This window comes from Clupea harengus, chromosome 11 (genome assembly GCF_900700415.2).
Source record: "Clupea harengus chromosome 11, Ch_v2.0.2, whole genome shotgun sequence".
Classification (NCBI taxonomy): domain Eukaryota; kingdom Metazoa; phylum Chordata; class Actinopteri; order Clupeiformes; family Clupeidae; genus Clupea; species Clupea harengus.
The window spans coordinates 23,709,232-23,734,265 of record NC_045162.1 but is presented as its reverse complement, the minus strand read 5'-3'; the positions used below and the strand labels follow the sequence as shown (position 1 = coordinate 23,734,265).

The following is a 25,034-nucleotide window of genomic DNA, read 5'->3' as shown; positions in this document are numbered from 1 at the left end:
AATGTTACCGCTGCTCTCCCCATCTCCCCTGTGAAAAGATGCGTAACAACATGCATTTGACATTGATCTAATTGATCTATTCCCGCCAATTTTGCCTCTGCGGGGGTGAACAATGCATAATAACTGGCCGAATCTGTCAGTCTTACAAGTACACTGGGACAAACCATGTCAGCTAACTGGCATGTGTATGCTTGTGAGTTACTTCAAACCCCCACGCAAGTGCGCACCGAAATACACGTGGTGAGCATGTGCGTGTCAGCATAGACAACATACAACATACAAGGGGGCACACAAACGTTAGACAATCCACAAACGCGTTATGAAAGTTCTGTCAGTTGGTCATGGAGGCAGGACTTCACAGTGAATGCAATAAGTCATATAAAGAGGTCCCTGATTTACTGACGGCTAGGAGCACATACTGAACAATAGTATGATTTTTGCTGACAGAATAAGCGCATCATTAGCAAACCTGCGTTACAATTTCTCAGAAGTTAAGGCAACGTAAGTGACTATCGGAGAAAACATGTCTATGTATGAATATACAACAATGTCTACTAGCCTTTGAGTGCATTCTGTACAGACCAAGTGACAGGCAAAAGCGTGTAGAATGGTGATGCAATACCAAGGTAACAGTGAACAACAGAAAGCTACTAGCCCTTGTTTGGCATGTCACAGCAATTAAGTGAAACAACATAACCCTAAATCGTTTAAGCTTGCGAGCCGGTAGACAAAGGGCTAAATAGGCAAATTAAGGATCTGTCGTCTGCTCGTCGTGTTTTGTGCTAGTCCATAGCTGTTACAAGGCTAGCGGTTAACTGTCAAGCCTGCCTGTTAACGAAGCTAGCTAGATACTAATGCAAAGTAGCTAGCGACTATTCTCTTACCATTAGCAAGCCAACCAAACAGTTAATGGTAATTTGCTAAATTAACTGCTAGCTAGTGTTCAACAACATTAATGGGCAACATTAATAAGACCCCACCGAGAGCATTTTAACTGACGTTACTGTATCGTTAACTACTGTACTACCGTTCATCTCTGAAAACTTTCTACAACTTACTTAATGCACTGTAATATTTCCGCGATAGGCAATTTGTCCATTATCTGTGCAACTTATTCAACGTTGAATGTTAGTTTATTTAACGTCGATATTAGCTAGCGCAATTAGCCTAGTAGTCTAATTTCAACTCCGTCGCTGTGTAGTACACCATCACCAAGAAACCCATACAGAAATATTCATACAGCCCAATATTATATGTTTTCTAGTTGTGAATGATAATGTTAGTTATTTACATTTGCCGTGTTCTTCACATCTGTCTCAAACCGAGAGCAGTAATGCTACCATGTAAAACTGGAGCCTACGTTAGTAAATAACATCAACGTTAGATTTTAATCCCATCACTGTTTCTGTTTGAGCTCGCGAGTTCATGACCGGTGCTGGCTCCACATCAGATCATACATTGAACAGAACCCATCCTTCAAACCGGGTAAATAGTTATGCAAGTCAATCATCTGAAAGGTAAACTTTCGCATCTTTCAGCACATTCTGACAAGCGTTAGATTTCCCGTAACCTACGTTCATTGAATGGCAACATGCAGCAGGTACCCTGCTTGCTAAACAAGCTAGCTTGCAATCTGTAATAAACATGACAACGAGTTCTTCTCTGGATCTATTCATCAGAGTGGCAAGTTGCTGTTACTACTGAGGCATGCTGGCTAACGTCATTAGTAGCGAATGGGGCATTTGTAGCAAAGGTGTGTTTTAACGCCAAATATTTCACCTGCTTTAGCTAGCCAGAACTCTTAGAAGCGCTGCTAAGTTAATTAACTGAGCGTAAACCCATGCACTTCGCTCTACCTTCAGGGGGATGATATTAGCAGGGGCCTGAACCTACCTAGTTAGCTTCTTGAGAGCAACTGGTATAACGTTAGCTAACCAATTTATCAGCGTCTCTAAATACCTAACTGTTACTTACCTAGATACATTGATCCCTCCTCTTTATCAAACACTCTTCTCCAGGTATTGTATTGTGGACGCACCATCAAGTATATTCCGCGCTAGCTCATTAGAAAAGCTGATTGCTACACTGACTGCATCATGTCAAGGCGGTACACAGAGGTAACACTACGGGCTAGTACCATAGAACACTATCCATAGTTCAGCGCACTAAATCGTCCCCTTCTGCTCTATGGTTCCCCAGTGTTCTATTGGCTCTCAAAACTCACGTGGTTACTGATGAAGATTACGCGTTTGGCATGGCTGCCTTACCGATGAGCCTGAATTTTTATTTGTCTTAGTTTTTCCCCCCAAGACACTTCAACCAACTTGAAAATTGTAAACCTTATATAAACCTATATGATACCATATTTATTATGATGTGGGATAATTTTAACAAGGCATAGATGGATGTTAGTGCTACTAAAGAAAACTGTCTTGCTAGAATACAAATCCAGAAAGTAAGCAAGAAATACTTATCCATGTTAAAATATTCGATCGATTTGTTATAGAAGACCATTCGGACAAGAACAACTGTAGGTATTTAAACATAACACACTGTATAATAATGAGCCGAATTAAATTCATATTTTGGGGTGATAACTAATAGAAGATGTGATATCCCAACTGCGCGTTCTTCATGATTCTCTGACATACGCCCGTGCATAGACGTATATATGTCTATGCGCCCGTGGATCCTCAGGGGTCTTTTTAAAGAGGGGACCTTTGAGCATGGCAGTACCGTCTATGGTCAGCACTGATCTGATCTGGTCGTAACACCATGCATGCTGGTTACTTTCAGATCCTCTATCTATGGTATGCACGCAGGACGTACACTATGCACGTATCAATTCAAGTAATTCATTGAACCGAAAACATTCCGGGTAGGCTGCACGCAAGTTTTGCTCATTGTCGTGAAATATGTCTGCTATTATTAGAAGAATCATCAACACCGCGAAAGCTCCTGCGGCTATTGGGCCTTACAGGTAAGAGTGTACTACACGTTTACACGTTACATGTTAAACATAATTGGCCGTTTTCATCATGTATTTAATTAACACACTCACGACTTGCCAAATACCTTGAAAAATCTTTCTTTGTGCGTGCGGTCGAAAAAGTAGACAAATTATTACTGCAGTGCTCTATGATATTGCTGCTGACCATATTCATATACATTATACATATTTCAGTGCACCTATAAACTGAATAGCCACGCTAGCTCTTCAAGCCCCAAGGTGCCCCGTGGGGAACTTTTTGGTATTTTGATTAATATATTTAAAAATCTCTGCGAGTTTTTGTCCTAGAAACATAAAACTAACACCCACAGCAACCTTGAACCCTTTTCTTTTAAAATATGTAAAGTTTGAAACTAAAATATAAATAATCACTTTGTAAGGACAATATTACGAATCCCTTGCAAATTTCAGCCTCTGAGTGAGGTTTCGACCCTCCCATTAGCAAATGACAACTATTCATATGATAAGGAGATGGTAATTCAGTGATCACTATTGGCTCATGATGTGTCAAGTAAACCTGTAGGAACAAAGACATTCTAGGCCCATTACGTCATGGCCATTGTTCTTGACCGAGGTGTCCCAGAATGTTCACACCTTTCTCATCAATATGCATAGTGGTCTAAGTGAAGAAAAGTGTTACATTGTATATTACTTAAAATTAGTATTGAAACCACACACACTTTCTGAATGCTCCACATAGGTGAGTTTATCAAACACCTATGTTTACAGGGCTCAGAGTAAAAAAGAAAACTTCCAAAATATTAACAATGTGTTTTTTTACAAAGTCTGAGCACCTCTAAAACTAGATTTAATTTTAGTGTCTTTAGATTTCATTTTAATAAAAAACGTTTTTTACTACATTCCTTTTACTCTCATTTTATTATTGCTGAGGTGTTCTAGAATATAATCATAAATGCCACTTTTGCCTCATGGTTTTTAGTTAGGTGAAATATACAAAAATATCAGGCATGGCAGACTACCTAACATAGTCAAAAAAAAGCCTTGGGGCTGGAAGTGCTAGGCTACGAATGTTAGGGAGTTTCCTTCTTCTTCCAATGACAACTCGGGGAGGAGTTTCAATTTAGATGCAGTGTCTGCCCTGAATGTGAGTATGACCAGATGTATGTATGGTCTTATTGCATAGCTGTCCTGCATCTTGCTCAAATATGCTTTGTAATAGTGTCAACACACCTGTTTCCAGCCTTGTGTGTTACAATGTCTCGACCTACCTAATCTGGAATGCATTGCGGGGCCGAAAAGTAGCTACTAGCCTGCAGGGGGAGACATTTTTAAGGTTTCTCTCCTTACAGGTTCAGTCCTCGATTGTGGCGAGAAGTTGTGGATATTTGTTGATTGGCTGGAATAATGTAAATCCGATCGACTTTATTTCCCATTTTACAGTGTCTGGATTGTGCATCAACACCAGCGTTATCTTCCAGCACACACACTGTGGTGCAGTGGTAAAAGCGTCTGTTAAATACCAGTCCTTTACCTTTCACACTGGACGAACAGATAGAGGAACATGAAGAAAATTGAGCTGAATTTGACTGAAAATGTAATGGATTATAATCAAGTATAACACTTCCTGTCTAGCTGGAGATGTGCAACCCTCACAAGATTTGTAAACAGTTTGGCTGTAGGCCTACCTTTTTGCAAGATCAAAGTACACATTAGGCTGGGCGATATGGACCAAAAGTGGGCTAAACGTTCCACTGTAATGCCACATTTTTGCAGAACATGGTTGAACTGCACGAATAATGCACATAGGTTTTGATTTCACATTATTTAAAAAAAAATGTAAACAATGGACTATTTTATGCATAATATGATTATTGAGTCTCTTCTTGTCTGGACAAATGTGAACGCTTCCATTGGAGATGGTTGACATAATGAGAGAGACGGCAACTTTCTGAGCTGTTTTGCGGTGGGAAATACATACAGGAAAACGGTCAGAGGAGACATCACCTTGATTCTGTCTCACTACACAGTGTTCTCTGTTTTTCTCTGTTCTGGTTCTGCCTCTAGCCAGGGTGTGGTGGTAGATCGCACCATTTACATCTCTGGCCAGCTAGGGATGGATCCAACCTCTGGCCAGCTGGTAGCAGGGGGAGTGCAGGCCCAGACCAAACAGGTAAGGCTGTGGTCACATCACTATGAAATAGCAGCCTACATGAACAACAATACAAAAATTAGGTAAAATGATACGGTAGGCTACTCCAGTGCATTGTATGCATTATGTCAACACCAAACTGTCTCTCTGCTGAAATAAATTCAAAGAAAATGTCTGAAACAGAAACTGAATCTCCAGAAGTATTGAGAAAGGGGCCACATTTATGAAGGGTGTTTAGCCTGCGTTTTTCTGGTCAACATCTAAGCCTTAAACATAGCTTGTAGGCTAAACAGCAATGATCATTTAGCTGTTCACATCCAAATCGGCTAATGATGATCAAGTGTTTGAAATGAATCACCTGCTGCATGCCTGTAATTCTTTTGAAATCCTATATTGCTTTATGAAATGTATACCACTAAACTCTTCCACTGGATCGCAATGCATCCATTTTGCCAAATGGCCAGACAACTGCATTTGACACCCATTGTCATGTAAAGCTTAAGTATACCCCCAGGTATCTCCATTGGCCTTGGATGATTTTAAACAGTAAATGTATATATATATATAATACCAGCATTGATGAGTTCCATCACAGTACAATCATATTGTTTAGTTTACAGCTCAAAAACACATTGACGTGTATACTTAACTTTTACATTTAAACTCCTCTTGGATAATCACCCTTCGTAATTTGAACACCTGATCATCGTGCGATAGTCAGTTAGACCTGTCTGAGAGGAAAACACCCTTCATAAATTTGGCGCATGGTGTTTTGCCTTCGGAATTGTAAAATACTGTGAAGAACATGTTAAAAACATGCATATTGCAACTAGTAAGAAGATGCAGATGTGTGATAAAGTAAATTAGTTTATGCAGGAAAAGCTACTGTGAATTTTAAACTGTCTTCACAAGTTTAAGCTTCTATACATCTGATGGTAATTCTAATGTGTGTTTTGTTCCCAAGGCTCTCGTAAATATGGGTGAGATTCTGAAGGAGGCTGGGTGTGGATATGAAAATGGTAAGAGTAAATGCTGAAAACAGCTTACAATGAACTAATTATAGTAATGTAAGAAAACAATTTGAATTATAATTTTGCCATTCTTTCAGTTGTGAAAACCACAGTTCTTCTGGCAGACATGAATGACTTCAACAATGTTAATGAAGTCTACAAACAATGTAAGTACAATACAGTATAAGTACACCATGATATCAGACAGACCAGATTTTCACCATCCACATCTCAATTTCATCATCTTCAGATGACTTGTGGAACCAAAACGCCAATTTGTCACCAGTCTTGTTTTCATCATTTGAAGTTTTACAAATTGTCACTAGGTGGCAGTCAGTCCTCTTCGTATTCAGAATCTGTTGGGAAAAGAGGCGTGGGCCCAGGGAGTCATGTGGCACTTCTGTGGATCCAAATATACACAAATTGCAGGCTGGGCTTCAACAGGTTCCACTCTGATTATCTTCACTCTGACATTATGGCTGTAAAATTCCTTATAGTGCTACTAGACCGTTACCGTTTACCTCATGTACATTTTACGTACGTAACCAAGTAATAACGGGTAATTACTTACAGTAAGGATTAACATAAACAATGGCCACCTCATGTATAATAAAATACCAGTTATCTTAAATGATTCATAACCTTAGAGTTCGATTGGATATTTAGCAGTTATTGACTAACCTCATGGGTTTGAAGGTGCTCCCTGTGCAAACGATCTGTGAACATACTGGCCAAGCTTCCAGAAACAATTAGTCGAGCACATGTACACATAGCCTCCAGCAGGGGTGTTGAAGACATTCAGGGCTGAGCCCAGGCCTGTAGGAGGGTCCAGGGGCATCCTCCCCCGCTGAATGTTTTCAATTCTGGCAGCTATACGCACCATATTCACTCAATTTGAGACATGAACAGTACCCCATCCACTATACTACACTGCTTATTTACATGAAAACACTTCTATGCTAGGGGCATGGACATCTCCATTGGCAGGCCTGCCATTGGGGAGTGAGGGGGTCAAAGGGTACCGATGAGCCCGGCCCAAGGCCCAGAGGGGCCCATGCGAAGGTCTATGATTAGTTAGCATGTGGGAGAGGAGAGCTGTTTTGCCGTGCGCAGATGGAACATGCAGTGTGATTGGAGGTCTTTGGAGATCATCTTGTCCCCGGGCCCGAACAAGACACTGCAGGCCTGCCATAGGTTACACATAGATAACCTGTCATGTGAACATCATACTTCAAACAGCATCAGTCTTTGTTCAATAAATCAAGATTTAGATAGGTGCTGTCTAGATATTGATTTTAAACTTGAATTAAACTCAATTAAAGTTGAGTTGAGTAAAGAGTCTGAATGGTTCTTATCATTGAATTCCCTTTGACCCTAGCTCAAAGGGTCAGCATCAAGAGATAACTCTTCCTCCAGCTCTAGCCTGGCCTGCACCTCGTTGCCTTCATCCGTTTTCTTTTGCAAAAGCTACTTACTATATCAGAGCCTTCAAGCCTTCAACCACTGGTTACCGGTGCGCTCTCTCTCTCTCGTGCTCACACTAAATGCGCTCATGCCAAGTACTGTGAAGATCTGCTGCTTGAATGACACGCAGATGACCCAAAACGTACCTGAGCTTTTGACGATATCATTATTTTCGAGAGCTTTAATGCCTGATAAATGGTAGATCCAGGGCTATTGTTTTATTCTTCTTGTTTTTGTTAAAAGAAAAAAAATCTGGGGCTATTCATAAAACATCCGGGGCTGTTGCATCATTCAGGCCGAATGACACCCATGGCCTCAGGGGTTGTTTGCTCTCATCTCTGACTGGTCTTACTGCATCCAAAAACCTGTTCTAGGAGGAGTCCGTGCCTGTTTTTTGATTTTGACATTTCTATTGTATTCTCTGAATGTCACTGTCAAAACCTGAGCAAAAGACAGAGTGCCTGTCAGCTCTAACAGATCAAACTAACCATGGTCTTGTTTTTTTTTTCAGTCTTCCAGACAAACTTCCCTGCTAGAGCGGCCTACCAGGTTGCAGCCCTTCCCAGAGTGAGTACTCCACTGGCTATGTGGTGTGTCAGGTCTCAGGATTTTTTTAACTGAATATAAAACCTTCATCATTTGCTTCAACTCCTCAGAATGTCAGGATTTAATAATGAATTTGTCATTCAGTACCTAATTCATTTGAATATGTTGCCCTGTACTGCCTGTATGCAGCATATCCAATTACCCACTGTAGGTATGGGGTTCATGGAGTTCACTGGTGTTATGTAGACCGGGTTATGTAGAATTCAAATTCTGCATTTGTGGGCAATCATAGCTTCATAGTGTAGTGTCTATGGGTTCTTCTGAAGAGATGAGTCAGCAGCATTGTTTTAGAGTTATTGTGATACATGCTAAGCTGGTATTACACATATTTTAATGGTACAACTGGAGGGATGTCGCCATTCACACTGACAGGCACGTTAACAATAGATAGATAACATAAAATGAACATAACACACAGATGAACTGATTAGCAATTACAGTTGACTAGACACAAAGGGATACACAAGGGATACACAACCTGACCCTACAGCACAAACAACTCAACACCCGCTGCATGCTGGGAGGCCACGTCCAGAAGTTCTGTTAGCCCACCTCCAGCACGCTACAATAGCCACAAATGTAAAGAATCTATATAAACTGCTATTGTTTGCGTGGGAGGCTGACTCTCCTTTCTCGACAGGGTGGACTAGTTGAGATCGAAGCAGTAGCCGTCCTTGGCCCCATCACTGATGCATCTGCCTGAGAAACCTCACAGACTCTTCAGCTCTTCAACTGGACAGAAATCCACATCTCCAAACGTGTCCTGAAGCTTGGATATTCTATTTCCTCCATTTAAATATAGATTAATTATGTTCTAATCATAAAGGGATTAGAGTTGTGGGTTTTGATTAGACCATGTGGGGCCTTCCAGGACGCCACTAGGATCTGGGCTTGATCACCCGGCTGCTTTCACTCCCCTCATTAACTCTTAATGAGCAGCGTTTGGGGCCACTCTCCTGATAACAGCTGCCTGTTTTGTTTTCCTCCGCTTCATATTTCAGTATTGTGCTGAATGGAGGCTCGTGCCTCACAGTACCTGCGGCTCCTCGCTGTAATCGTGGCTCACTGGTGTCTTAGGGCCTTTCTAAAACCACCCTCTACACACCCTCTCCCTACCCACTTCCACTCCGTTTGCACATTCACTTTGAGGGGTCCGTCATATTAAGTGCCATCTACCCGTCAGTTGTATTTCTGGTAGTATTTGTTAATTAAAGAACATATCATAGAACATATTACAGGACACAGTGAAACTGAAACTGGCAGGAAAAACAGAAACACTGAGGATCAAATAGAAGTAGATCTTCATAATACATGTTTGGGTCTACATATTACAGCGTTAATGTAAATAAAACATGAAATGCAGCTCCACACATGCAATGAAAGGAGTATATTTTATGGTGTTTTTTATATTTCAATGAAAACAACTCTGACATCAGTTTCCTTTTTTCATTGAGGGCACCCCAAAGTTGGATGCTGTATTACACCCTTCCCCTTCATTAAGAGTGCCCTCTGTATCCGCGAGTGTGGCAACAAACGGACTACACTTCGTGACAGAGTGGGAGTTGGGAGAGTCCGGTTTGAGAAAGGCCCCTGGTTTAGCTTACAACAGAACTGCTCACATTCTCATTCAAATCACAGAATACTACTTGTTGTAAAGTAATCAACTGTCATATCTGTATTTGTTTACTTGATTAAACTTAGATTTACTTTACTCTACCCAGGACTAAAGCATTTGGACTATGTGGGAAAATGTTCTATTTTTGAATATCAATACAAATGTATAAAAATCACTGGAGTCTTGTTTATTAGTAACAGCAACTTTATTCTGTACACTAAGAAGCTAGTGTGAAAGCCCAGAGATGAGTATATTACAGATGACACTTGATCTCTGCATGTAAAACACAACAGTGGGGGAAAGTCCTTGTTTCTGCTTTTACAGGCATACATGAATATGGTCTAAATTCACAGTAAGAAAAGGTACGCAGAAGCCTATGAAAGGTGTGCAGGTCTGATGCAAAAAACAAGAATGTGAAGAACTTCTTGAGACTTTTCCATCATTGGTCCATGATTTAAACTGATACAGTATCTGAACAGAGCACTGGGTAGTTTATGTTGTTGGAGTGCAGCCGAGAGCACATCAAAAGAGACTGAATCCTTAGATCCAGAAAGTTGTCGTATGTCTATGGTTGGAAGACCATGGCTGATTTCCAACAATCCCTGCTATAATGTTTTGTGATGGCAATTTTCTGAAAACAAACAAATCCCAAATGTGCTCTAATGGGTCAGCCATACAAAATGCAATCTACCTTCAATATCCAAAATGTTTCTCTGCATAGATAAACAGAAAGACATATTCAACATACGTAGCCAAAAAGAGGAGAATAGAAAAAGTATTAACATGCAACAACAAATGAATTAATCTTCCAGAATGATTAAGAGTAAGAGTACCCTCCCAACCCCAAAAGAAAAAAAAGTTGAACTTTATTGACATTCCACATTAGCAGGATTTAGAATAACATGCTGCGTTCACAAAGGCAAAGTTACCTCCTTGGACCCGGCCTCTCATGCATAGCGCCAGAACGCATTCTTTTTTTCACAGTTGTTACATTTTTGGTTTGTTTTCCTCACATACAATGACAATGAGTGAAGTAGTACTGGGCCTATGTTACACACTCACAAACCACTGCGCAGAAACTCACTAGAACCAGCTGATGATGTGTGTGGGTCTATGTATGTGTGGGGAAATCCACCTTCACTTTCTATTTCCCACAAAAACCTGGAGTGAAGTGACTTTTTCCATGGCAAGGCTTCCATTTTGCCTCTTTATGCCATTTTGAAATGGCGATTTCCCTTTGAAAAAGCTCAGGTGGCTCGAGGCACTTTCATCAGCTTTCAAAAACATTGCTAACACAAGTACATATTTACAAATGGTAGAACCTCCACTGCTTCAGATTTACAGGTAATAAAAGGCACCATGGTGTCAGATTAGTAATTAAGCCATTTCTGACAAATGGTCTGCATATCATTAGGGGTGTGTGTGTGTGTGTGTGTGTGTGTGTGTGTGTGTGTGTGTGTAAACGTATTCATTTATTCTTTGGGCGACACGTCAACCATGTTTACTGTAGTCTCCTCTACTTCTCTGCACTGGCAGCTGAAAGACAATAAAAATAAGATTGATGTGAATCACCTGAAAAGGGCACACGAAATGTTTGAACAGTATCAGTTGTGTTTAAATTATGCTCTGTAAAAGTGACACAGCCCCCTCTCAGGCTAAAGGAGTTAGGGGGTCATTGCAGTGAGTTATGCTAGAGGCTTCTCTCACCAGGGGTCTCTTCAGTCTTGGGGATTTCTGCTGGCTCGTCCACTTTGGCCACCTCACTTCCTGTCTCTTGCGAGACCACAGGCTCCACCACGCCCCCTAGAAACAGAACCAACAGACAGGAAGTCAGTCGCTGGCATTCCCATGAGGGGTTACATGTGAGACATTCCATTAGCCTGACAGGAGGCAGAAGGTGGGGGGTGGCATGCTGAATATAACACAGGGGCAGCTGATCAGTGAGACAAGTAGCTGCACACAGATAGTCCTCAAATAGAACAATAAGCAGTTCCTGATGTACGGGAACAACTTGTTTCAGTTGAGCTGGTTTGGTGAACTCAGTCCCTGGATCTCTTCTTAAGACATATGCAAACACCCCCAGCCCTTGGCTGCCTGGGAGGGACACAGCTCCTACACAGTCTATGCGTTAGGGAGAGTGAGTTGTGGCGTTATGCAACGCCCCCTTCTGCACGTGCCGGCTGGAGAGGCCTCTCTGCCCAAAAGTACAGTATGTTCTTTCAATGTTTGTGAAGGGCTGTTGACCACCAGTTTAAATCAATATGCTGCTACTTTAAGGCACTCTGACTTTTATCAGTATTTGTCAGTACTATGGAGTATTTAATTTAATTCTGTTTTATGAAAATTAGAAGTCAATGGTGAACAATAACAGTGTTACATCATGTACATACACAAGGAATACAGTCTACAGGAACTGTTTTTAATAACCCTGCTTCATCACTTTCCAGTGGAGTTCCAAGTTGGAGCCCAGAGTGGGTGGATGTTTCAGTGTAATTGGGTATTTTCCCCTTGGGCCTGTATGAAAATAGAAAACTGTTCTCTTTGCCTTCACCTCATGGGAGGTACCTTGCCAAGTGATACAGGAACATGATCACACTTCCAACTCACTGGAACTGGAAAGTCCTGATTGTAAAGCAGGCCGCGCATGCTTGAGGGCGTTTAGGGGGGTCTCCCTCCTCAATGGGTCATTATAGGGGGTGTTAGTAGAGGTAATATTATGGGATAGACATTATCATGAACAACGGTTTGAATAAATGTATATTTATCCATAGTTCTATTTTACTGTCTCGGTGGACAACTCTATGGGGTTCTGATCTCAGGAAAATGTGTGCTCCACATGTGTGTGCTTATACGTTTTCTTGGCACAGCTATAAGTATTGCAGCTTGTTGGGTCACAATAGGCTTGATTATTTCCCACCCCGTCCCAACCACGCAGAGGGGGACAAGGTTAATTTGCATAGAAGCTGCTGAGCAGTGGATAACACACACATCTTATGTAATCTGAGGCAATAGTGCATAAGTTTACTGTGGTCCTTGGCTGGGCACAAAGAGAGAAAGACATGGAGTGTGTGTATGTGTGTCTACATATGTGTGTGTATGTGTGTGTGTGTGTGTGTGCACATGTCTGAGAGAGCCTGTTGTGAAAGACAACAGGGTCTACGGAAGAGAGTGACACACTCCACTGTAGTATTCTAGTGCTCTGTGAGGCTGCTTTGTCTCCCAACAGTGTTAAATGTGCTGTTCAATGTTACAACAACATCTATTCTGTTCATCACCGAGACTACACAAATCAAAAGGGCACTTTGTGTGGACGGTTTCAGCCGTTGCAAAGTAATTTATGAAACCGGGAAAGACTGACCCATATACATTGAGAGGTCAATGTATGTTCTGTGCTAAATTCCTAGTCCTGCTGAGCTCTCACTTGTCTGTTATGATGCTGAAATGACTGATCATGATCATACCGAGAATGTGTACATGTGTACTGTCACAAGATCTAGTCAGAGGAAACAGGATGTTTCAAAGCATACCTCTACCATTGCTAGTTGTTTGAGACAGGAATGAATGTGTTTAGCAGAACACCTCAACTCAATCCCACAAAGTGCCCAGTTCTATTTTGTGGACCCTAGAGGCCGTTGTAAGAGTGGACACCTGTAGCCTTAATCAGGTTTTACTACAAATTACAACAGGCTTGCCCAAGCACACAGTCTTATCACATCTATACAGACAATTAATATAGCATTAGAACAACATCTTAGCTATTTTGGCCCGATGCCAACACAGCCATCTCTGTGAATGACGGCACCAAAAACAGTGTCCCACAGTGAATACCTGCAAGTGGCCTAGCTATTCTGTTGAGGCAGCATTAGTCAGGGATGTCCATTGTCTACATACGGACAAAAGTGTAACATCTATGGCATACCCTCAGGGGCTGCAGCTGGGGCGGCTGCAGGTGTGACGGACTCCACGGGGGCGGCCACTGGGGTCTCCTCTACTTTGACTGGCTCTGGGACACTGGCTTCAGCTACAGGGGCTGCCGCAGGGGCCTCCTCAGATGCAGCAACCGGTTCTGGGGCTGGTTCTTTGGTCTCCTCCGCAGCAACTGGAGTGGGTGCAGCCACAGGTTCTGCAGGTGCTGCTACTTCGACAGGGGCCGCGGGTTCTTCTGGAGCAGCGGGAGCGGCCACTGTTTCAGTAGGAGCAGCAGCTTCAGCAGGGGCAGCTTCAGCAGGGGCAGCCTCAGCGACAGGGGCAGCCTCAACGACAGGGGCAGCCTCAACAACAGGGGCAGCCTCAGCGACAGGGGCAGCCTCAACGACAGGGGCAGCCTCAACGACAGGGGCAGCCTCAACGACAGGGGCAGCCTCAACGACAGGGGCAGCCTCAACGACAGGGGCAGCCTCAACGACAGGGGCAGCCTCAGCGACAGGGGCAGCCTCAGCGACAGGGGCAGCTTCAGCGACAGGGGCAGCCTCAGCAACAGGGGCAGCCTCCGCAACAGGGGCTACGATTTCTGCCACTGCTATGGCAGCTTCCTCAGCTGGCACCGTTTCTACAGGTGCTACATCCTCTACAGGGGCTGCAGCTTCTACTGGAGCCGCTGCCTCCGCTACCTCAGTTATCTCAACGGCAGCCTGAGCCTCAGCAGGAGCAGCTGCCTCCACAGCCTCCACAGCCACCTCAGCCTCTACAGTCTCAGCAGCCACAGCCCCAGTATCAGGGCTTTCAATGGCGGCGGGTTCGACAGGAGGCTCAGGCTCAGTCACGGGCTCTGGTTCTGCGGGAGCAGCAGGGGCTGCCTCCTCCACCACCATAAGCTCTGTGGCTTCATAGGCCTGGGACACCGGCTCCTCCATGGCCCCAGGCTGCAGCTCATCCGGTAGTGCGCTTTGAACTGGCAGCTGCATCTGATCCGCAATGGTCTCTGTGTCCTCTGCAATGATTCCATTACGGGTAGCTAGAATAGGGGAAAAAGGAAAAATTAAATGATAAGTGGTTTACAAAAGATGAGATTAAGTGAAATCAGTCATACAAGCTTGCAGGAAACAAGTTCAATCAATCAAAACTTATATCAAATATAACTTCATTCAATTTGGAGACAACAACACCCACATTGATTGAACTAACCAGATTCTTTTGAATAATTTAGTATTTGGCAACCCTTGGAGGAGTGCATACACACATGTCTGGTGGGACTGAATAGATCGGCAGCACTGGGAACTTAGTATCAGTGAGAGTAATAAGGTGTCAGAGAGCCATCAAGGTGTTTGTAAGGCTGTTGTCACGCAGGTGACCCCCCAAGTGTTTCTTTGAAATGACTCGAAACATAAGATCACATGCTCAGGTCATAAATGTGAGCTCGTCATGACAACAGGAAACACTAAATCACCTTTTAAAAAGTAATTGCTGAGACAATGGCAGCCAAGGCAAACACATCCTTAGGACTGACCAACACAAATCCTCATGGCAACGCCTGTTAGACCACTGGTGAGGTTAATATTTATCTTTTCAAAAGCATAGACATGCTCTGGATTGAATTATTACCCAAGCATTTAGTAACTCTCATGCTCATTTTACTGGAATCACAGATTGTGTTCAACACAAACATCAGTGAAAGTGTATCAGTGCCTGTAGGCACAGGCTTGAGAACTCTCTAGTTAACCCTCTATTAACTAGATAATCTAGTTTATCTACTACAGAATCTAGTTAATCCAGAAGAAATGAAGAACCCCATGCTGTTTTATTCCACATTACATTAACATATCCATGGGAAAGAATGGCTCAAACAGTGTTCAACAGTTTTAGGTGCAGATTGATTAAGTATAGGTAAAATATAGACAATACAAGTCAAATGTCATTGTGTCTTCGGCTCTATCAAAATGCCATTGTTTCCTCTACTTTAGGATTGGGACTATGCCCGATACCCAGTTCATGAAACTAAATTGTGTTTTTATAACCTGAGGTAGAAAGAGACTGTGGCATAAAGATGTTATTAATACTTTACCACAGGCCACTTAACTTAACCAGGCCAAACTGAGAGGAAATTATGCACAAAATTGGACCACTGGTTCATTAAACTAAATGAGACAATGAAAGAAACGGTATAGAGTATGTGAATATTAAAATATAATTAATATCCTCCAAACAATCTTCCCTTAACTAGCCATGTCCTAGCCAAAGCAGAGCAAAGTGTAAATCTAACAAACGACGCAAACAAAAGACTCCTACAGTCCACCTCAGTCAAGGCCCGTACAAAGCCATGAAATGCCTCAAGCCATGCATAGAATGTGAATACAAAACAAATATCCTTTTTCTGTGGCTGGAAATGTGATTTACTGAGAAGTGCATGTTTTTGCAAACCCTGGGAGGGGATCTGACAAACACACTCCCAAAACACACGACAGTCTGCACTCTTCTACAACACCCTATGCGGCATCAACATGTCCATTTTCTGAACGAAAAAACCTTCAAACTCCTCAAGGAGTGAACCTGAAGTGTCCACTAGATAAGGGGATATATATATATACCTGAAAAGTGTATTATAACCAACAAGGCCAGAGAGTCACTGCTCCCCAGTGGCACAGTTAATCCCATCAAAACTGGCTCAGGGCTGACTGTTGATTTCTGGGTAAACCTGCCGTGCTTGAAACAATATGAGCGATTTGGGCATCATGCACGCTTGGTGAATCTCAAATGTTCAAATTAAACGCCTTTCCTCTGCTGATGCCCCCAACTTCCTGATTCTGAATGTGGGACCATTCCAAGGCATGAGAGAGAGGGAGCAATGACTGGAAAGGAATGTGATGGCCCAGCACAAACCACCAAAAGTGGGGCAACACAAAGCAAACAGCCAGTGTCCTTCGCAGAGCCCCCAAAATGAACAGCGTGTGATGTTGATGCTTCACGGGACTGATCTCTCAAAACACAGCGAGACGTGTGCTTCTCCCAGGGCAAACGCTCTGAATGAGGCTCCTGTGGCATCTCATGCTCTAGGGGAGTGTGGGGCTGTGCACATGGAAATGCTTGCTTTAGTTTAACTTAAAGTGTGTGGCGCGGGGGGAGGGAGCAGGTCATGGAGCACACCTGGCTCAAATTACCACTTTGGGTCACGTGGCTCGGTGGGAGCTGAAAGAGACTTTCAAGCTGGAGGCTGTGTGCATGTCCACACATATGCTGATATACATACACACGGGCACTCGCATACAAAACATATATTTCCCTGCTATTGTGCATATTTTCTACAAAATATGGGTCTTTAATGACATTTACCATCTAAGATTCACCATCATACGATTCCATACCCTAATTTGTATCATCATCACCACCGCCGGAGGTAAAGCATTGTGTTTTCTGATGGCATGATATGGGACCCGCAGGCAGACGGAGAGGCTGTCACTGCCCAACGCTGGCATGAGAAAAAAGACAGAACGGGACAGAGCCCCTCTCACAGCAGAGCACTGGGGCCGGATGATTTGTGTGTCAACATGAAAAATGGCCAAGGATGACAGAGAACCCAGTCAAAACAGGCCCAGGATGAGGGAGGAGGGGCACTGTAATGCTGGATGCAGGACAGTGACTGAGTACAATATATCACTCTCTCTCCCCATGGTGCCTTAACAGGACAACATGGCTCAGTGTAGGCTGTGATAGTGACGTAAGCCTCTCACACAAGCGTCTCTACATGTCCAGGTGACCAGTGCTCAATGCCCAGACAAAGAAGAAGGCTAGCCATGGTTTGAGTGGTGCCAGGGGCTAGCCACGACTGATACCAATCGCGTCTGGTTCTGCTTTCATCCAGTCTCCAGAGAAAGACACGCCGAACCGAGGGAGGCTTCTACATTTTTGAGCTGTTGCTTAACAATACCAAGCTACTCCATTTCATTTTTGCCCGAAGAAAATATCTACGTCAATAGATTCTCATTTGCCTTTGAACATTTGCCAGTATAGTTTTGATTAATGAACCTGAGTGATAAAACTGACATACAGAGTTGAAGTCCTACCACAACTCTCTGAAGAAACAAGAACATCAAGTAAAGCAGGGCTATCCAACCCAAAGGCGTGCCAAAAAGCCTAGACAGCAGGCACACTCTGTACGTTAGAGCATTACATAACTTTGCCTCAGCTGGGGAGAGTGTGCTGATGGAGCAATGCGATGCAAGGGCAATGAATGGACAATATGTGGCCTATATGTGTGAGTGTGTATGTGTAAGTGTGTATGTGTGTGTGTGTGTGTGTGTGTGTGTGTGTATGTGTGTGTGTGTGTGTGTGTGTGTGTGTGTGTGTGTGTGTGTATGTGTGTGTGTGTGAGTGTGTATGTGTGGGTGTGTGTGTGTGTGTCTGTGTGTGTGTGTGTGTGTGTGTGTGTGTGTGTGTGTGTGTGTGTGTGTGTGTGTGTGTGTGTGTGTGTGTGTGTGTGTGTGTGTGTGTGTGTGTGCGTGAGAGAGATAGAAAGAAAGAGTAACAACTAGTTCATGCAAAGCTAAACAAATGGCTAACACCAGTTTACACACATGACAAAGGGTGGGTGGGGGGGGCATACAGAGTCTTTTCTATGTTATCTGTGGAATGCAAGCAGTAGGTGTTTGTTTTTTCTCGTCTTGCAGCGTAGGAACCCTGCCCCCCAGACCTGCATGTGTTGACAGCGCATGTAACATGTATGTGATGTGTAATTGTCTCCAATGCTATTCACCACTGGCCTTTATTATTCACAATATGTTTATTTTTAGCATAATTGACCATGTGAATGTAGGTTCCCTTGCTCATCACTGATCAAACGAGCTAAGCTAGTATGCAGCCTTTATGACTCCAGTATCTCCACTTCATGACAGTGTGCTAGAGCATCGTTTCCCCCCCTCTCCTATAGAAACAGCACCAGTCATAGTCATTAGTCATTAGTCTTGTCGAACAGGTGTGCTTAGAACAAACTGCTTCGAGTCATAATGATGAACTCACTGAAGTGTAAGACCTAGCCCTATTAAACCATTTCACTGATTGGACAAGGGAGAAGCAGTTCTGCATTCTTGCCCTGGGGGTGCAGATGTTCTTGTTGGGCATGCACACTAGTTTTCAGATTCATCAGAGCAACAATCATCCAGACATGTACTGAAGTCCGTTTTTATATCTCCACACCACTGTCACACACAAGCCCTGAATAACAGGCTATTGATTAAAAATCACTAACAATAACTGCTCAGTGGAGGGCAAGTTATAAGTTAATGAAATGTTCTGATTTGTCATGCATCAGTAACCAGTCTCTTCCCTGTTGCACCTACAATTCCCTGAAGATAAACAAAAGATTTCAAGTCTGTGTCATATTTCCTTCATGTCCTGCCTCAGGTTTAAGTTACAATCAATCAAATCTGGGACAGGAACACTATGTTCTCATACTTTAAAATTGTACGTAAAATTCCTATGATGAATCTACACATTTATCTTAAGCCCCTTGTTATCAGATCACGTTACATAATCGATATCCCAAATGTGTTGCATTATTCTGAGTGCATAAAACAATACATACAGGTAGCCTATAGTAGTGGTTATATTACAAACTTTGCACAAAGCGCGTCCTTGTAATGCACTCATTTTCTTCACTTACCAATTAAACGTCAGTATAGTAGCATTTTATATTTAAAACTTCAGAAATACAAAACAAAACAGTCCAGATTCACAGTAAAGCTGCTGAACTGAAATAACAGATTTCATGAGTGATCGTGGGCTGAGAAATGTAGAAAAACGCGCTAGAAAATGTAGGCCTATACGACGTGGACAAAATGTACAGAGTGTTACTTACCGAAAGTTGTGTCTCCATTACTTTCTTCGGGTTTGGTGCCTGGTCTTTTTTCTTGGTCTACGGTCTGAGAGCTGGAAGAGGAACACCCCATTTTGTTCTATGCACAAAGAGACGAATCAACTGGTGGCTATAATATAAAACGGAACTTAAAGAACACCTTTGTTCGTTTACAAATTAAACTGCAATGCCAGCGTCGGATTTGTGCAATACACCGAGCTACTCGATTTCTAGGAGTAGAGGCAGCGCAGCATATCTCCCTGTTGGTTGTGTGTTAATGCATGACCCTCCAGCCTCATTCATGCCCTAGACAACGACGCGTTGTGAGCTCTGACCACACACACAGTGAGAGTGGAGTGAAGAAGACGCTTTAAAACTGGCAAACTGTTGATCAGCGTGTGGAAAAAGACTGCTTGTGAGCATGCGTGGACAAGTCAATTGTAAAAGCCTCGCTATTTGTCTTTGGAGTGATGGAATGAATCCGCCTGGTGGTGATGGTGATGCACGCTCAAACAAGTATCACGCGTAATGAATGAAAGTGCAGGAATGGTTATGAATTACATTTTTCTGAGACAAACATATGTAGTCTAGCTTAAAATAAATGAATTACAATTAAGTATCCAGCTCTGTGTCTCCTTGCATCAACAAGCTGTTTTTCTCACCACAAGATATGTAGGCCTACTTGTATGTATGCACATATACATGCTTGTATGTCAGTTGGGTTTGAGGGTCGATGTGCTTTTATGATGAATTATTCACCTAATAACGCCACCATACATGCAGGTCTAAAAAGACAGATGCAAATTTTAGCCATGGATGTTTTGGCGTTGGCCGTCTAATGGGTATATGTCGCCATCTATCGACAGAGCATGAGTAGAATGACAGTTCCTGCTGGTATTTGACATAGGTCTTAAGCGTGATTCGTGACAAGGGCTCTCATATACCACATAGCCTACTACGGGAAACTGTTTTAAGTGTTATAAGTGTATCTTATATAAGTTTTACAAGTGTATCTTGGTGAAGGGGCTGGAGTGTGTAGTTCGGCCATTTATAACAGTCTTCCAGCAATGGGTCTCCTTAATATATATGCTATTTTACATTTAAGTCTATTCGTTTTAAAGAACGAGCAAGAAACCTGAACGCCTGAAAGCTGCATTAGACAGGCTGTTGAAATGGTAGACCCATCAGTATCAAGACCTGAAATGTATCATGTGCCTTTATCCTTGTGCACAAGACAAGCTTGCACTATTTTCCACTGTGCAAAGGTTAGATAGGCCTATTTTCTCAGCTATTCATCTTGAGCGCAAAATACAGCCTAGGCCTACTTACAAAAGTAGATCTTTTAAGATATTGAGCTGCCAAATCAGGCCAGATTATCATTTTGCTCAAATAAGGTGTACACTGTTAAGATTCTACAAAAATTATATTGTATAGGCCTACTCATGATATTATCACAAGATATACATTGTGCGGTTAGGATGGTAACTTCAGCACATTAGTTATAATTTACATTCTCATTTTCCTGGGCTTACCAGAGATATTCCCCGACTATGTTTTGCCTTTGCAAATGAATGTCTAGCAATATCTACATGTGCAGATAGACGTTCTGCATTCCTGAGTCTAGGGGGTTATATCCTCAATCTTTAAGAATGGAGACAAATTCGACCCCAACCACTACCGTGGCATTTCTGTGAACCTGGAGAAGGTGTTATATTCTAAACACTGCCTACAGGCCTTCCTTATTAAACGCAATGTCTTGAGTCAGACTGCATTTTTACTGAAACATCACACCCCTGACCACATTTACACCCTAATTAACAGCTAAAAGTTGAGCTTGTTTTGCTGATTTTAGGAAAGCTATTTTGCATGGTGGGCTATTTTACAAAATTCTACAAAGCAGAGTAGGGGGTAAAATATATGATATTATCAAATCAAATTCCTGCTCTGTGCAGATGTTCTGCCACTAGTGTCACCCATTGAACAAGGGTTAGGACCAGCAGGACCTGGTTCTTCCGAGATCTTTTAGAACTCTTCTGTCAGAACTGGGCCCTGACAGTTAATTTGGCAAAAACAAGAATTCATTATGTTATAATTATCTTGGCCTGAAACTCTGTGCCTCTGAAAAATGTAACCTAATGGCGAATGAGTTGAAAGGAAAAGCTCACAAAACTCTCTCTATAAAGGGAAATTCACTCACTCACTCACTCACTCACTCACTCACAGTGTCATTATACCAGTTGCATTGAATGTGAGGTATGGGGTCCACTAAGTAAACTAGACTATAGTAGATAGGACAAGCATCCCTAAGAAATATTCTCATGCAGGTCTGAATTAGGCAGATTCCCATTAGTACTAAACATACAAAAAAGATCCTTACAACACAAGTTTCAATAAATTAAGTTTATTTAAAGCATTCAAACCCCAAGAGGTTAGCCCTGAAACCATTCCCCTCTTATGGTTGATTTTGAAGTTGAAACACTATCTCATCAATCTCAGACCGACGCTTTCCAAAATCAGAGTGAACCAAATTATGAAACAATGTAAGAAAACATTTTTGGAACATTGGTACAACCAAACAAATGATTAGAATGTTATCCTGGCACTAAAATGAGATTACGAATTGGCAGAGTAGTATCTTCACACCGTTAAAGCTATGCCTACAAAGCAGAAACAAATCCCAACAAGGTCCGTGCTCTTTAAATCAATATGGGTGTTTTATTATAACACTCTGCTTTGGCATCAGTTTATGCCTACTGAAACGATCATGTTAATAAAGCTACTTTTGAATCGAATTGAATTGCATTGAAATTCGCGCTGATGACGACATTAAAGCGCTGCATCCTGGGACAATCCCTCTTTCTAGCCCAGGCCACATCGGCGAACACAACCGGTAAATAACGTTGTGTGTTAAAGTGGAAATATTGTTATCATCTGAGACCTTTCGGGTGTCACACTAACTGTTTGAATTGCAGAGATTAACCTTTTATTTGTTTCGCTTAGGTGGGTCAGAAGGGAATAAACAGCAAAAATGGTAGCCGCAAAGAAAACGGTAAGTGAAGAAATGGCTAACTAGCGAGTTATCCAAGTTAGCTCACAAGCAAGGGACATTTCACGTGGTGGCAAATAGACGCGACCCATGGCCCAGATAACGTTACATTTTAGTTGATGTTTTGCAAAAACTACGTGTAACTCTTAATGTTGTATTTCAACGAAGTGATGTGTTATTGTTGGGTCAATCGTAGAGGATTTTGCATTGTCGAATGATGGTTCATTAATGGCTAGCTGAGTGACTCTGTGCTAGTTCGTATTAGGCTACTTCCTGTAAACCGAAAACATGGGAAACATGCTGTAAATCTGAACTAGCATAAGGGCACACGCTGTGTTTACAGCAATGGTGACCAAAGAGAGAGAGATGCATGTACCCAATCGTATTACTCCACTGTTATGACAAGTATAAAATATTCTTAATTATTTTCGATGCGAATCATTTTCGATGCGAATCATTCTCGCCTGTCTGACCACTCCATGATCCGAACAGGGCTAGAAATTCGCGAGATTGAAAACCAACACGAGAATCAGCAGATCAGACCTCTACTGTCTTTTCTGTTCTCACCTCTGCATCGTTGGTGACATATCTAGTTAACAATCTTGAGGTCATCCCTTGTCTCCATGCATCATTACACACAGCCTTATCTTTTGAAATGGTCAGAGTTAATCTCCCAACCCAACTGTTTTCGCTACAGTTTCGACTGAGCAGATCGAATTTGAGTACTGGAACCAAGGATTCTCTACAGTTACAGAACAGATAGAACTTAGTTACACAGAAAATGGCGTTCTTTAACCAGCACACATATTATTTACCTGTTGAAGTCGGGTAAATAATTGGCTGGCAGGGCACAACAGGGGGTAGTTTGTCAGAGTTGTAGTTGAGTATATGAGACAGTTGTGTCCTTGTGAGTGTTTTGTGTGTTACTCACCTCATTATCATATGGTTGCACAGAAAAAGTCCCTGGAGTCCATCAACTCTCGGCTCCAGTTGGTGATGAAAAGCGGGAAATATGTCTTGGGCTACAGACAGACGCTTAAAATGATCCGACAGGGCAAGGCCAAGCTGGTCATTCTGGCCAACAACACCCCAGCTCTGAGGTAACTTGATATTATTATTAAATTAATATTATTAAAATATAATTATATTGTTATTAAATTTATTGTAGAATACTATGGAGTGAGGTGGAACTCTTGAGGTGTGTTTAACGAAAAGGGTTGTGGTTCAGAATTCATACTCCTGATCATATGGCACACACAGATTCCCATCACTGATTCCTTTGTTTCTTCTGCAGTTGTTTTTGATTGTGTTAGGTTCTACTAATGGTTGTTTTTCTGCAGAAAATCTGAAATTGAGTATTATGCCATGCTGGCCAAGACGGGAGTCCATCACTACAGCGGGAACAACATTGAGCTGGGTACAGCCTGTGGTAAATACTTCAGGGTGTGCACACTGGCTATCATTGATCCTGGTGAGTACAGCAACACTAGATATAGGATCAAACCAGTTTTCAGTATAATATCTGTTGGGGATGGAGGTATACCACTGGGCGTTTGCATGACATGCTTTCTGTGACAAGGACATCAGTCTATGCCTTAAAGATAGAGTCCAGGTTTCTACGCCAATATATTTGATGTGCTCCTCACAGTCTAGCTGTCTGTTCAGTGTGTGCGCTGAAACATAGTCCTGGCTCTGTGTGAATGGGAATCAAACATGGCTCAGATCGAGTCATAACCCATTCCAGCCAATCAACACATTGCTTTAGGCGCACAGACGGCAGCGGTGTAGATTGGCTGCTCAGCTGAGATCAAACTTTTGCTAAAACTGCGAACTCCACCTTTAATGAAAAGCTGGTTCTGCACTTGTTCCCAGATAATGAGCATAAATTGGAGGAGTTTGTATGAAGTTGCGAATCATTCTCGCCTGATGGATCTCTCCGTGGTCTGAACAGGGCTAGTACTTCGCTAGATGAACAGCGACTCGAGACTTAGCAGATCAGACCTCTCATGTCTTTCTGTTCTCACCCTGCTTTGTTGCTGACATGACCATCATTTTCCAACTTAAACCACTGCCAAGGGTAAAAGGTTAGATGTGTGCCACACCAGGCTGTGTTCTGTTCCTCATACTTCTGTGCTTTTGTGCAGGTGATTCCGACATCATCAGGAGCATGCCCGACCAGCAGCAGCCGGGCGAGAAGTAATTGTACAGCCCACACCCAAAGTTGTAATAAAAAATACTAAAAAAAATATTGCTATTTTTGTGTTTTCTTGGAACTGAAGCAACATTTCTACAATATTCCTCTGGTAATTTTGAAAGGAATGCACTGTACACTATCTGTACAGTGGAAGAGCCTCTTATTTGTATGCTGAGAGGACCTGGTTCGTAGGTG

At 42.4% G+C, this 25,034-nt stretch overlaps 4 protein-coding genes across 6 annotated transcripts in view; 2 read left to right on the top strand and 2 right to left on the bottom strand.

The window, feature by feature from the left end:
- LOC105894638 (SREBF chaperone) overlaps positions 1-2,271 on the bottom strand; it is a 30,653-nt gene extending 28,382 nt beyond the window's left edge. Inside the window, exon 1 of the mRNA XM_031576396.2 lies at positions 1,975-2,271. The gene's annotated coding sequence lies outside the window, so the exon portion shown is untranslated. The remainder of the gene's footprint in view (positions 1-1,974) is intronic.
- Positions 2,272-2,428: 157 nt separating this feature from the next.
- Positions 2,429-9,990, top strand: LOC105895112 (2-iminobutanoate/2-iminopropanoate deaminase). The gene is made up of 6 exons (XM_012821690.3): positions 2,429-2,980; positions 5,036-5,141; positions 6,085-6,139; positions 6,229-6,297; positions 8,106-8,161; positions 8,841-9,990. Exons 1-6 carry the CDS (start codon positions 2,916-2,918, stop codon positions 8,901-8,903), a joined length of 414 nt encoding a protein of 137 aa, XP_012677144.2. The 5' UTR covers positions 2,429-2,915; the 3' UTR covers positions 8,904-9,990.
- An 11-nt stretch (positions 9,991-10,001) lies between these two features.
- Positions 10,002-20,015, bottom strand: LOC116222420 (skin secretory protein xP2-like). 3 transcript variants are annotated; one of them, XM_031576398.2, is made up of 5 exons: positions 19,603-20,015; positions 14,075-14,769; positions 13,735-14,026; positions 11,523-11,618; positions 10,002-11,351 (listed from the first exon to the last, which is right to left on the bottom strand). In XM_031576398.2, the coding sequence occupies exons 1-5, from the start codon at positions 19,691-19,693 to the stop codon at positions 11,332-11,334; spliced, it is 1,194 nt and encodes a 397-aa protein (XP_031432258.1). In that variant the 5' UTR covers positions 19,694-20,015; the 3' UTR covers positions 10,002-11,331. The 3 variants fall into 3 exon arrangements, with proteins under 3 accessions (XP_031432258.1, XP_031432259.1, XP_031432257.1); XM_031576399.2 differs by having other exon boundaries at positions 13,735-14,020; positions 14,105-14,769; XM_031576397.2 differs by having other exon boundaries at positions 13,735-14,769.
- Positions 20,016-22,417: 2,402 nt separating this feature from the next.
- Positions 22,418-24,910, top strand: LOC105895124 (60S ribosomal protein L30). Its single transcript, XM_012821699.3, has 5 exons — positions 22,418-22,489; positions 22,600-22,648; positions 23,600-23,745; positions 23,986-24,116; positions 24,790-24,910. The coding sequence occupies exons 2-5, from the start codon at positions 22,628-22,630 to the stop codon at positions 24,843-24,845; spliced, it is 354 nt and encodes a 117-aa protein (XP_012677153.1). The 5' UTR covers positions 22,418-22,489; positions 22,600-22,627; the 3' UTR covers positions 24,846-24,910.
- Positions 24,911-25,034: the final 124 nt, after the last annotated feature.